Source organism: Erythranthe guttata, chromosome 12, assembly GCF_056151865.1.
Source record: "Erythranthe guttata isolate IM_541 chromosome 12, IM_541, whole genome shotgun sequence".
NCBI classification, from domain to species: domain Eukaryota; kingdom Viridiplantae; phylum Streptophyta; class Magnoliopsida; order Lamiales; family Phrymaceae; genus Erythranthe; species Erythranthe guttata.
Window position 1 is genome coordinate 18,508,699 of NC_142544.1, and position 13,491 is coordinate 18,522,189.

Below are 13,491 nucleotides of genomic sequence, written 5' to 3' on the forward strand. Positions count from 1 at the left end.
TATTAATAAACGGGTGTAGCATAGAATTTCCCTTTTCATTGACTATTTTCCTTTTCATTGACTATTTTCAATTTCCATCAACTGGATTGGCAATTGCTTTTGCAGTTTGAAAATTGCTATTTGCGATTTATAATAAAACCCCCCAAAAAAACACTTTATTTTACAAAAACCCCAAAACTTCCCAAAAAAGTCCAACCCCCCCCCCCCCCCCCCCCCCAAAAAACGCGTAAAAGCCCAACTTGGGCGTCCATTCATGCAGTGCACGCCCAAGTTGGGCGTGCAAACTGCATTTGGGCGCCCGAGTTGGGCGTCCAGTGCAAATTTTTTTTTTTTTTTTTAATGTTCGAACGCCCAAGATGGGCGCCCAAGGCGTGTACGAATGCCCGGAACGGGCGTTCGAACATTTTTTTGTGAAAAAAAAACCCTACAAATCGATTTGTAGGGCTTTTTAACATGAAATTGGTTCCGTAATCGACCTACCCAATGCATATTACACATAAAAAAGTCGAAATTACATCAAAAAATCGAAGCCCAACCCTTCTTCAAGCTTGATTTCGAATTTTCGATTTTTTTTTTTTTTTTTTTTTTGCTATTTGCAGTTTTGGGGGGTTTTTAGATATTCTTAAAAGTTTTGGGGGGTTTTGTTAGAAACCGCGAATAGCAATTTTCTGACCGCAAATAGCATTTCATAATGGATTCGACTTCGTAAATAGTTTATGCATTTAATTTATGATTTTAAATTCCTATATCAGTTGGATTTTTATTTTTTCTTCGTACATTTATATATCCAATTCACGAAAAGAGTTGAATGTAGACACGAGTATCAATCTCTACGATAAGTTCCGGTTCTTCATAATTAAGTTCACAGTTCACAATAACATGTTTACACATACAAACTATTAATACCATTTCATCTACTGCTGAACGATAATCTATCAGGCATCGGTAATAATTTATACACAGCTTTTGTAAGCGGACACGAATATCTGATTCTTAGTACAACAATCTTATTTTTGTACAACAGAACTACCGTTGAAGGGATACTCTTTGACAGCCACTGCATCTCCGACTTGTGGATTCGATTGGTTTTATACATTTAAACGAGCAATATCTTATTGTTCTTCACACGAACAATTATGCAACGACCGGATATGATGCACAAGTAGCAACGCCTGCAAACGAGTTACTCCCATTAGCTTACCACTTTACTGGCCGATTTTCGCATTATTCGAGAAGGGTTTTTTTTTGTTTTTTGGTCGACAAAGAAATAAAAATAAGCTCATGCAACTGTGGTATATATTTTAGATAATATTATAAATAAGGGGCGAATAAATTACAATTTAATAACCTGGACAAAGACTTACCACACATGTTCTTCCCCATCTCCATCTTAAAGTACCCATTGTCACCCCAGTCAGCTCCCCACGAGTTTTTAATGAGCCAGTATGGGATTCCATTTTCAACTCCATAACCGACAGCAAGAACAGCATGGTTTACGTCCTGCAAAATATGCTCTAAATGTGAAAATCGCCAACGATTTATACGTATTAGCAAGTTCAATGCAATTCCTTTTGTCTCTTATAAACACATCTTGTATCCATTTTCCGAACATCGTAAATAGGAACAAGAATAACTCACCATTGGAGAGCTGCCACACTTGGTGCTTGTGTAAACTCCTCCGTTGTATGCTTTAAAACCATTAACGACCTCAAAAGCCACGCTTACTGGACGAGCAAATGCTACCGCATGCTTAAGTTCATCTTCAGCACCCTGTGATATCATGAACAAGTTAGAACACATATTTATTTCGTGATGTGTCTGATATTTTCTAAACTACAATTGATTGAATCTCGTAAAATCCAAATTAAATTGTTAGTTTTTTATTTTTATTTTTTCTAAAGGAAACGGGCCAAGCATCTAACCAATGTGATGTTGACGGAGTCAAGCACTTGTACTCCAACATTTTCGGATGAATATTTGCAAACACCATCCTTTCCAGTATATGGATATGCATCATCAGTATCAAGCCCGCCGTTAGCTTTGATGTATTCAAAGGCTTGAGAGGGCAGTCCACCGTTGCATCCAAAGTTGTTGAATGCTCCGGCACAATCCACAAGCTGCTGCTCAGACAAAGAGATACCCTTGCCAAATGCTTGTGTATAAGCAGCCTCAAGTGCTCCGGTTGTACTGCAAAAGGTCACATATATTAGGATGCAATACTAGTACTTGTGACAGTTCAATCCGATCAGTAAAAAATATTGACGGAGAAAATGAGCTCACCTGAATGTCCAGCAAGATCCGCATGAACCTTGATTTTTTATGGGGCTAACTATGCCGGTTACCCTCCAGTCTTTCTGCAATCCATCACAACCAAGTCAAAAATACGAGTATTTAAAATCAAAAATTTGACTAGTTGCATCCTCAAATTCTGGATTATACGACTCACAAAAGTTTCATATATTGTCATACTAATCACATAGTTAAGTGTTCATTTGGGTTGTATTTGGATTTACGAGGAAGATTTTGGGAAAAGATTTCAAATGACTCCATATATCATAATTAGTCAAAATTAGCTCAAAATATGAGTTGAGAAGATTTGAACGAGTTCACTGGATTTGTTACGATAGATTACAAATCATTAATTTCAAAACGATCCAAATGAATTCTAATTGACCATTAAACTGCAAATCCAATTTTACTAATAAATGGAAAAAAGAGTTTGTAGTATTATAGCAGTTCCATTTATCACAAAGCTCTATCTAACTGACAAAGAAAAAACCGTAACATTGGTGAAGGAAGCTTTTCTCTTAAAACCATTAGAACATATTTGAATTAAAGAATTACTACCATATCATTTACATAACATCTGAATCTTCCGAAACATGAATTATGTATTGCATGAAATAAATACTAACAAAACATAATAATAATAATACAGCAAACACCAAAAACTAAAACACTGAATAAAAACAGATGCAATTACCGATTCCGGAAGAATGACGTCTGTGAGCTTGTGATTGCCCTTCCTGGTAGCAGAGCAGTTCTGAGCTGCTCCCAACCGATGCTTACGGAACTCCTCCCATGTCATGTCAGCAAACTCTGTTCATTTGAATGATCATCGTCAATTAAAAAATCAAAAAAATTATATCTTAAAACTGCTTTTTCGTTTGTTAATCAGAAATTATGGTTATAGAGTAACTAATTAATTCTAGAAACCAAAGCTACAACACAAATTTAGCTGAACAATCAACATATATTCAACTTCACAGTAATCGACAATTCAACAAACACTTAAAAGGCACAAACAGTAACCCTAGAAACCAGTAAAATCAACAATGAAAAATCTCATGAAATGAAGAACTATTGAAATATTCCAAATATCAACTACAATAAGAGTAAAATTACCGTTCACTCCCATAGTGTAAGAGAGCCCCTTCTTGTTGTGAGATCTGATCATCTTCAAATTCTCAGAAAATATCTGGAATTTCCTCTGCATCTCTTCAGCATCACCGTACCTCTTCCCATACCTTTTTACAAAACAAATCTCTCATCAATAAATTAAAAATCAAATCTATATATATATATATATATATATATATATATATATATATATATATATATATATATATATATATATATCAATCAAAACATGTAATTCAAGCATGAGTAAACCTATGAGCAAATCGAGCGAAGGATAAAGCGCGCTGCGAGTTTCCGAGTACTCCGAGGATAGATTTCTCGAGCTCGTGCAGACCGTCGACGACCTGTCTGATTGGATTCTCGTCGGCGAGGAATTCCGATCCGGCTTGTGCGCCGGCTATGCAGGCGATCAAAACCCCGACGGCGAGGAGTGCAACACGAGCCATAGTCAGAGTGATACTGTGAACTGATGAGTGATGGAATCTTATACGGGATTCCTATTTATCGGCATGCCGGAGGGGGTATTTCTGTAAATAATTACGTTTGTGGGCCCCACAAGTATGGTGCGGTGGAAGCCCATCATTGGTCTAGGCTTATCGTGTTGTGGAATTGAATCTCGAGAATCTCGATGGGTTACGTTGATGATGTAGATGATGACGTGGACTGGAAAATTTACGGCTATGATTGGATATTTTTTTCTTCCCCTACTATTGGTTTTCAAATTTAAATTTTGAATATTAATTTGTTGAGTCTTGAGTGTTTAATTAGTTAACCTTTATTTACTCAGAAGTAATAGTTACCTTTATTGTTTTTTTTAATTGAAGAATGCGCAATCAATTATATAGGTGCATTGGGTAAACTCGTTATTTCGTGTCTTTTAGTTCATAATATTTAGGTGTGAAAATCGGACGAAATGGATTATGGATTGGAAATAGATATTTCAGAAAATTTTCAATTTTTTCGGAAGTAAAAAATGGGTTTCGATTTCCATTCCAAAAACATCGGAGAATAATCATTCCCGATTTCGAAATGCCTAGGAAACGGCGTAATTTCAAAAATTACACCGTTCCAAATTCAAATATAATGGAAGTTTTTACAATATTTTTTTCTATATTTTTTGCAACTTTGCAGGAAAATACAAGAAACTTCAAAAGAGAGTTCTACAAAACTCAAAAAATCCAAACAGGTATAGGAACAACAAACTGAAACATGAATTTTCTTATGACGGAAATACAATATAATGTTTCTGATCCCTATTAATACTTTCTAGGGTTTTAATTAATTGACCTTTCGGTTTCTATATTTTCCGTATAAATATAACATAAGTTAAATCATGAATTACAAAATATATCATAAAATTATATTATATACTTCACAAAAATCATAGAAATATTTGAAACTAAAATCGGAATTTCCGATAATTTTATATACAATACAATTTTGTTCCTATATACTCTAAAAAATCGAAAATCAAAATGAAAAGACGATTCCAAATTTAGATATTTTCATATCGAAATTGGCAGATGAGATTCCACTCATACTAATATCAAATACACATAAAGGCGCTCCTAGACAAATACAAAGGGGACTGTCATCTAGAATACGGTATGGCCCATTTACAAAAGGTCCATCACCGGGGCCCATTTACCGCTCCAATATTCAATTGACTTGTTAAATTATTGTTACAAAAGGTCCAATATTAATATTATATTCATTTTTAAAAAGATATTTATTTCTCTATTGTCCTTTTCTAACCAATAAAATGTAAGATAATGTGTGTGTGGTTCTCCCCCGTTTAATTAGGATAATAATAGAGGAAAATTTGGAAAAACACCAGCACAGCTTCCATATCATTTGAAAAGCTGCACTACAACTTGTGAAGATGGTGGGGCTGAAAGATACATACACTGATATTGTACTTTACCACTTTTTTCTTTTAATAAGACATAATATTAATTATATATAATTACATATAGTGTTGAAGTGTTTTGTAGGTAATTAATACTCTGAAGTCCATATCAATTATCTAGCTTGATGAACTTTTGTACTACTCAATTAAGTATATACCATTACATATATAATATGTTGTGAGTTCATGACACTTTCAAATTTTATTTGGTATCTGATGAGGCCTAAATGGTCTTATTGTGAATAACAAAATGGAATGGGCCTTGAGATTTGAGAATAAAGAGAGATCCAAGGTGAAAGAAAACTCGTTCAAGAAAGAGGTCAACTGTGTTAGGAGACCTGGAAAAAAAAGTGTCGGGAAATATTTTTTCGGCGTCAGCACTTCAACATTTAAGATAGTGAGGTAGAGCGGAAAACGATATATCTTTTAAAGAATGATGTACAATATAATATTTCTTAGAGAATGAACTTCCCTTTACCTTGCGTTCCACGATTATATTTATATATGCATGCCATAGAGATGGGTCTGGTGGGACCCATTTCTTATCAGGTCATGATGCACGTGCAGAGTGACGTGACTTACAACGAGCACTTTTTATCCACTGAAGGCGAGCTGCTTCATCTTACTGCGACCTCGGTCGTTTCGTGGTTGCTCTAATTGTCTTAAACGAGTTTCATCTTGGTTGGTCGGCCTCCTTTCGGTCCACGTTATAGTGCATTCTCAAACGTTGAGCTGAATGTGGTCACATCCGCCGCTTAAACATACCTATACAGGCCTATTTGATAGACTTTAACAAGTTGTAGTGGATGAGGCGGTCTTGAGTCTAAACTGTTTAAGACTTTGTGTAGGGCATTTTTTTTAAAATGGACTTTTGAACAACTGGCCCATATAGTATTGTACTCCTAATGAAATTGTTGATAAAAATATTGTTTTGGGCCTGGCCCAAATAACTGAAGTCATATAGGCCTTATTATTATCGAAACTTCAATTTAAATTCGTTAAGAAACTAAATGACTAGTGAATTAAGAGTCGTGTGATTAAAGTTAAACCATCAGGGAAAATGTGGTAAAATGACCATATAATAAATGAAATAATTGACTTCTGATATTGAGGGCTGGAAATATATTCTTACCAACTACTTTATTTATTTATTTTTTATTATTTAAAAAAAATAGTAGCGATGGCTAATGAGTTATTATTTCTTAGGCATATGGTAAACAACATTTCTGCTCATCTTATTCCCAACAAAACACGACTTACACGTTGACATGACGCGCCACCAACTCCCCCATATATAATATATTATATATGCGTTACGATTCTTTGTTACATTCATGCATTATGTATACATACACTAATGTGTATGTATATACAAAAATATACATATACGTGGGAATCAATTAAATTTGTTTCTAGAACACGCGCCAACTTGTTGCAATACTACTACCATTTTTTCATTACAAATTAATTAGTCTTGAAAATGATCTTCTTGGCATAATTAGACTTTTGCTAACAACCATTAGCGTGTTAAGGCAAAAGAACTCAAAATTTATATATACTTATAAAAATAAAAAAAAACTCCCACTTTATATTTAAATTCTATTTTTTTTTTTATTTACGCATTAAAATTGTTTTTATTTATGTGTTACTAGGTAGATCGTCAGAGCATACGTATACATCTATATTATATTATATATATAGTGTATAGATGTGTTAATGATTGGAGCTTGGAAGAAACAAAAAATATAAAATCATATTAAATCATTTAAAGAAACAAATTTAATTAGGTATAGTGTAACCCAAAAATAATTATGATGTTATTTTTTATTCTGGGATAAATTTGGACCTAATTGGCGATGTTTTATTAATTGGAGGATGATTCCATAAAATTGAATTATGTTGGAAAAAAATATTTACCACCCCCTTAAGTAAGTGAGCAACAGTTTAGCCGCCTGTATTTTGGTCAATTCTTGTATATTGACTAGTGAGTTAATTTATATAATAAAAAAAAAAAAGTTAATTTATATAATAAAAAAAAAGAGTTAATTTGTATATAAATTCGCATAAATATATCATATAGTATATGCTAGCACCTAGCTGTATAAATGTGTTGAATGATCAATAATCCGCGTACAGAAACGCGCAGTGCAAATAGCCAAACAGAAATTTCTTCAAATTATAATCAAATTAGGCATGTAAATAAAATAATAATTTAATTCCCAAATATATTATTAATAAATAAAAATTAGCCTGCAGTTTTAAGTAGCATGACTACAAGAAAGTCAAGAAGGGCAGCCAGGTCATTTTCTATCCAATCAATTTTGTAAGACTGGACGATGTCTGCTTATTATTTTTTATTTAAATTCCTTTGTTTTTATTAGCTTACTAATTATACAACACATGCTAGTATTTTCGTAAATTCCAAATATATATATTTTATAATTTGAAATTAATTATTTATCATCTCAAAACTACTATGTCAAATAAATTATAGTACTCATTATCATCATCAATTCGATTTCGTTTCATTGTATGTGGACCAAGAGATTATTTCAAATAAATTTATTAAATAAAAAATATTTTTAATTTTCTTTTGAAATATTTTATACACTTAAAAGAGTTGATGTGAGAGTTGAGTGTAAAACGAATTAACATTTTAAAATAATAGTAAAATAATTAGTATTTTCAAACATATATAAATTGTTTGGTTGGCAAGAAAAACTATGGTTGTTTTGTTGTTTGGTTAGTTCAATAATTTTTATGCGTCGAATGAATTTTTATCTAGGTTAATCGAAGAATTATGTATTGAAGCTCCCCATAATTTTATTAAAAAATAAATTGGATAGTTCTATCTTAACCAATCATATACCAGCTATATAATTAATTGATCTTCATAAATTTCATAATTATTGTTGGGAGAATTCACTTGGTTGGTAAAACAACCTAAACGTACTGAACCGGAATTTCAGTACGTGTCAAATACCGAATCGAAAATTCGATTTGATATGATATACGGTATTGATGCCCGCTATATTGTATCGTACCGAAATATTTAACATATAATTAATTATTTATTTATTTTATTTTAAATCCATCAAGGTTGTAACAAATTATAAAATACTTTTAGATTGATAATTTTTTCCATTATTTATAAATTAGCTTCTATAAATAATCAATTTTTATTTTATGACCAATTATTGAAATTTGAATGTCAAATTTAAGAATTAATTAGTTTATTTTTTTTAACCTTTTTTTCTTAAAATAAGAAAATATATTTTCGATTTTATCAATACCGAAGCCAAAAAAAAAGAATCAATTCGGTAAATTACCGTACCAAACCGAACCGAATAGTTCAGTTCGTTATTAAACCGGTAAGATTCTACCGAAGGAACACCTTAATTATTGTGTCGCCCTCGATTAATCTTATCTTACCAACCGGTTTACGATATTAGGACAGACAGCTATATAATAATGTAGTGGACGAGCACACATCGAATTATTATACTACATGCTATACTGCATGATCTAAATTAAAATAATAATTGATCCCAAAATATGAGATCATCAATTATTAAGTCCTATATATAAAAACCACAAGCTAAATTCTTTTATCTCTCTATCTACATAAAAAAGAAAAGAAAAGAAGCAACCATCATATATTCATTTCATCAATGGCGGTGAAGAAGAAGGCGAGATGTTGGCAGAACTATCTAACGGGCTGCTTCAAGCCCGACAGCCCGAACCCGATTCGGATAAAGACGAAGCAGCCGCAATCCTCGTTAATGTTTCATAGGATTTCGCTGTCGGATTTGAGCAGCTCCAGTACAATTTCCGATGATCTGTCGATTTCGTTGGCGGGTTCGAATATCCACGTGTTCACGCTCAATGAACTGAGAGTTATTACGCACAACTTCTCGTCCAGTAACTTCCTCGGCGAAGGCGGGTTCGGTAAGGTGCACAAGGGTTTCGTCGACGACAAGATCCGGCCCGGTTTGAAAGCCCAGCCCGTTGCCGTTAAGGCCATGGATCCGGATGGCAAACAAGGCCATCGCGAATGGCTGGTATGTATTTTTTTTTATTATAATAAAGGAACCTACAGCTAACCATATAGTAAATTGCTACAGCTAACCATATAGTAAATTGTTACATAATTAATCAATTTTAATTAATCGTTTTTGTTTTTTGTTTGTTGTAATGAATAAACAGACGGAAGTTATATTTCTTGGTCAGTTAAGACATGCGCATTTGGTGAAGCTGATTGGATACTGTTGCGAAGAAGAACACAGGCTTCTTGTGTATGAATACATGCCTCGAGGCAGCTTGGAAAATCAGCTCTTTCGAAGTAAGTTGATTATTTCTTCATTTTCTTTTTTTAATTACTTTCTAATTTTAATTTATATATTTATTTATTTATCTATATATATGTTATTATGTAGCTGTCACTCACTAATGTTAATTTGAATTTAATTGGATCAGATTGGTACGAAAAAAGTTTAGTGTGTATATAATATGAAAAAGTATTTGAGGAAAAAGCCAGTTGGTTCTTGGTGGTGTGTGTGTTTGGGTTGGAAGAGTTGACATTTACTGTTGTGTATATATATATATATATATATATATATATATATATATATATATATATATATACTTGACTGAGAGTCAATTAAATTTTGTTCAACACATTCACACAGAGATGGAAACTGCCATTGAATTTCATTGCACAAGTGCTTAGTGTAATGATTCTTATATTTTGTTAGTCATACAATATTTCCTGTTTAAAAACAAAATTTAAAATAAATATATAAATATATATATATGGTTTATTTACTATATTTGATCTTTTCTATGATTAGCTCATTCTCAGTGCTTCATTAAAACTTCAGAAACATGACTTTGAATTTCATGCAATTACTCAGTCAAATATGTGTAAAATTAATTGGAAAAATGTGCTACACCTTTTCATAAAATTATTTTCTTAAAAGTTATGACATTTGAAAATCTGTAAGAAATTTATTTTGGCAACAATAATTATTTAATTAATTTATGAAATTATAAGAAATTATATTTGTTTCTTGCACACAGGATTTTCAGTTTCACTACCATGGTCAACAAGAATAAAGATTGCTATAGGAGCTGCTAAAGGCCTAGCCTTCCTCCACGAATCCGAAAAACCCGTCATTTATCGCGATTTTAAAGCTTCGAACATTTTGCTAGACTCGGTAATTTATTTCCCAATCCCATAAATTTATATATATCAGATCATATAATTTTGCAATAAATAATTAATCTGTTTTTTTTTTTTTTTTTTTTTTTTTAAATTTAATTAGGATTACACTTCGAAGCTCTCCGATTTCGGGCTAGCGAAAGACGGGCCAGAAGGTGACGAAACGCACGTCTCAACACGAGTAATGGGCACCGAAGGCTACGCAGCGCCCGAATACATAATGACAGGTCATCTGACATCAGCGAGTGACGTGTACAGCTTCGGGGTGCTCTTACTAGAGCTTCTGACGGGTCGGAAATCGGTGGACAAAAACCGTTCTTACAGAGAACAGATTCTCGCAGAGTGGGCCCGGCCGATGCTGAAGAATCCTAGGAAGCTGATTAGGGCAATGGACCCTAGGTTGGAAGGGCAATACCCGGAAAAAGCGGCTCAAGAGGCGGCTGCTCTGGCTTATCGGTGCTTGAGCCATCGGCCTAAGCTTAGGCCGACTATGAGTGAAGTCGTTAAAGTGTTGGAGTCGTTGAAAGATTTTGATAACGAGGTTAGTATGGGCACGTTTGTGTTTGTTTCGACGGATAGTACTGATTCGCATAAGGAGAAGAGGCATAAGGTTATTCGGGGGAGGTCTCCGAGATCGTCGTCGGTTGTTTTTACGGAACAGAATATTGGGAAATGTTTGAATAATTCAGAGGAAAAAAATTAGAGAGAAATTTGTGGATAGATCAAAACTGTATATAGAGATTTGAGATAGATAAATTTTTGTCATTGATTGTGTAGAGGGTGACACATTTTTTAGTTAGGGGAAGTGTGAGTTTTGTGAGTTTTTAGCACATTCTTTTCATGTTTTTGTGATTCATGGACATTTTTTTTTGTATTTCTTTTTGTCAACTGTAATTAAAACGAGATGATTGAATTGTTAATTCAGAAAGGTGAGAAGTTTTCCAATCAGCATCAAAAAGATTTAAATTGTGAAATAGGTGGCGTTAGGGGTGAGAAGCCAATTTGATACGGTCCAATTGCCAGAGGCCCATATTGATTTAAGAGGTTCATACAAAGTCCAAAGGCTGGTGGACCCAAAGTAGCATCATCCTATATAACTGCTAGAGCTTACCAAATAGTCTTACATAGGGTATGTGTAAGCGATGGATGTGATTGCATTCGTTCCGATGTCAGAAATAAGGGAAAATTTTGCATCGTAATGTGGACTGGAAAGAGGTCCACCAACCAAAATCGAGCTCGATTACGACAGTTAAGAGCAACTCCAAAGTGACCTAAATCGCGGTAAAATGAAGTATTATCGCCTTCAGTAGATCAAAATGACCTTGTAGCAAGTCACATCACTCTACATGTGCATCGTGATTTAATAAGATAGGGGTCTCACCAGACCCATCGCCATTGCAGTAATACAACTATGGAACACAAGAAAAATCAGATTCATTTTCTTCATATATTCCATCCATTACAACATTATTTACCTCTATAAGAGATATATCGTCTTCCACTCTACTCGATTGACTTAACATTTGGAGTACTAACGCCAGAAAAACCTTCCCCGACACTTTTTTTTACAGGTTATCGGAGACAGTTGGACTCTTATTCAGTCGAGGTTTCCTTTATTAGGGGGTTCTCTTTGTCACCAAGGCCCATTCCATATTATTACTACTATTGTTAGGGCCCTTTAAGGCTTCATCAAGATGAATCGGATCGGATTAAACACATTAGGATAAATTTATTCCATTAAAAAAGGGGTTAATATGCCATAGGCCCTAAAAAAAACATAATTTGAATTAAATGACCAACCCAAATTCAACGTTTTAATTAAATCCTTAATTTGAAATAATATATGAGCCACATCCTTAATTTTTTTAATCCCCATCTTGCCCTTATACACTAAATCCTATAAACCTAGACATTCACGTTCAATTAAAATTTATTCTTATTCTTTTTGTTTTTTCTCTCTCACACGATCTCTCTTCATTATCTCTCACACGTTCTCTCTACCTATCGCAATTTCTCTCTATCTCCCTTTCTCTCTCGGTTTTTTTCTCTCATCTCTATGTCTCTCTTGTTCTCACTTTCGGTAATTGCACGAAGGCAGGAGAGGGGCGGCGGTGGATCGAGAGAGTGTGGTGGAGGCGGCGGTGGCAGGTTGATGCGACGGCGGCCGATGAAGGCGGCGGCGGCGGCGGGTGGGGGCTGCGAATATGGTTGAGATGTTATGGAAAGTATATTTTTTACTAATCAATTGAATCTGAAATCCTTATGTTTTGAAAGATTTTTGCTTGATTTGGGTTCAAATGTCAGATCTAGGTTTTCCCAAAGTTGGTAGGTAACTACAATCGCGGCGGCTGCGAGCGTGGGTTGCTGGGGTTGGCGGCGGCTGCATTGGCTGCTAGGGTTTGCGACGGCTAGAAGTTTTTTGATGGATAGGGTTTGGTAGTAAAGCACAGTACACAGTATACCATAGTACACCACTACGCTATAGTATACTACAGTACATCGTAATATACCATAGTATACTATAGAAAATTTGAAAATATGTAAATTGAAATAAAAAAAAATAAAATAAATAAATAGCATATATTTTCTTTTTGTAATTCTCAATATATACTGTATTACGTAGAAAAAAAAAAAAAAATTTTATAATAGTGTATAAAATGCTAAAACAAATAAAGAAAAAAAGGAAGACAAACGGATATTCTGAAGAAAAAAATATAGATTGAAATATTAAAATATTAAATGCATAATAAATAAAATGATAAATGCAGTATATAATTTACTTAATTAATATTTCGAATTTGTGAGTGAAGGGGCATTTTTGGAATGAATTTTATAAATGATGTGAATCAAATGTTTAGTTAGACTTATCATTTAGTTCAAATAAGTTTTGTCACCAGGGACCTATACACTAACACCCCTTAAGAAAAAGTCAAAAAAAGCG

At 33.7% G+C, this 13,491-nt stretch overlaps 2 protein-coding genes across 2 annotated transcripts; one reads left to right on the forward strand and one right to left on the reverse strand.

The window, feature by feature from the left end:
* Positions 1-829: 829 nt before the first annotated feature.
* Positions 830-4,004, reverse strand: LOC105968067 (vanillin synthase, chloroplastic). Its single transcript, XM_012992675.2, has 8 exons — positions 3,673-4,004; positions 3,406-3,527; positions 2,984-3,099; positions 2,281-2,354; positions 1,923-2,187; positions 1,639-1,770; positions 1,365-1,500; positions 830-1,172 (listed from the first exon to the last, which is right to left on the reverse strand). Exons 1-8 carry the CDS (start codon positions 3,864-3,866, stop codon positions 1,135-1,137), a joined length of 1,077 nt encoding a protein of 358 aa, XP_012848129.2. The 5' UTR covers positions 3,867-4,004; the 3' UTR covers positions 830-1,134.
* A 4,823-nt stretch (positions 4,005-8,827) lies between these two features.
* Positions 8,828-11,495, forward strand: LOC105968170 (serine/threonine-protein kinase RIPK). Its single transcript, XM_012992793.2, has 4 exons — positions 8,828-9,390; positions 9,536-9,671; positions 10,409-10,545; positions 10,654-11,495. Exons 1-4 carry the CDS (start codon positions 9,001-9,003, stop codon positions 11,251-11,253), a joined length of 1,263 nt encoding a protein of 420 aa, XP_012848247.2. The 5' UTR covers positions 8,828-9,000; the 3' UTR covers positions 11,254-11,495.
* The last annotated feature ends 1,996 nt before the right edge of the window (positions 11,496-13,491 follow it).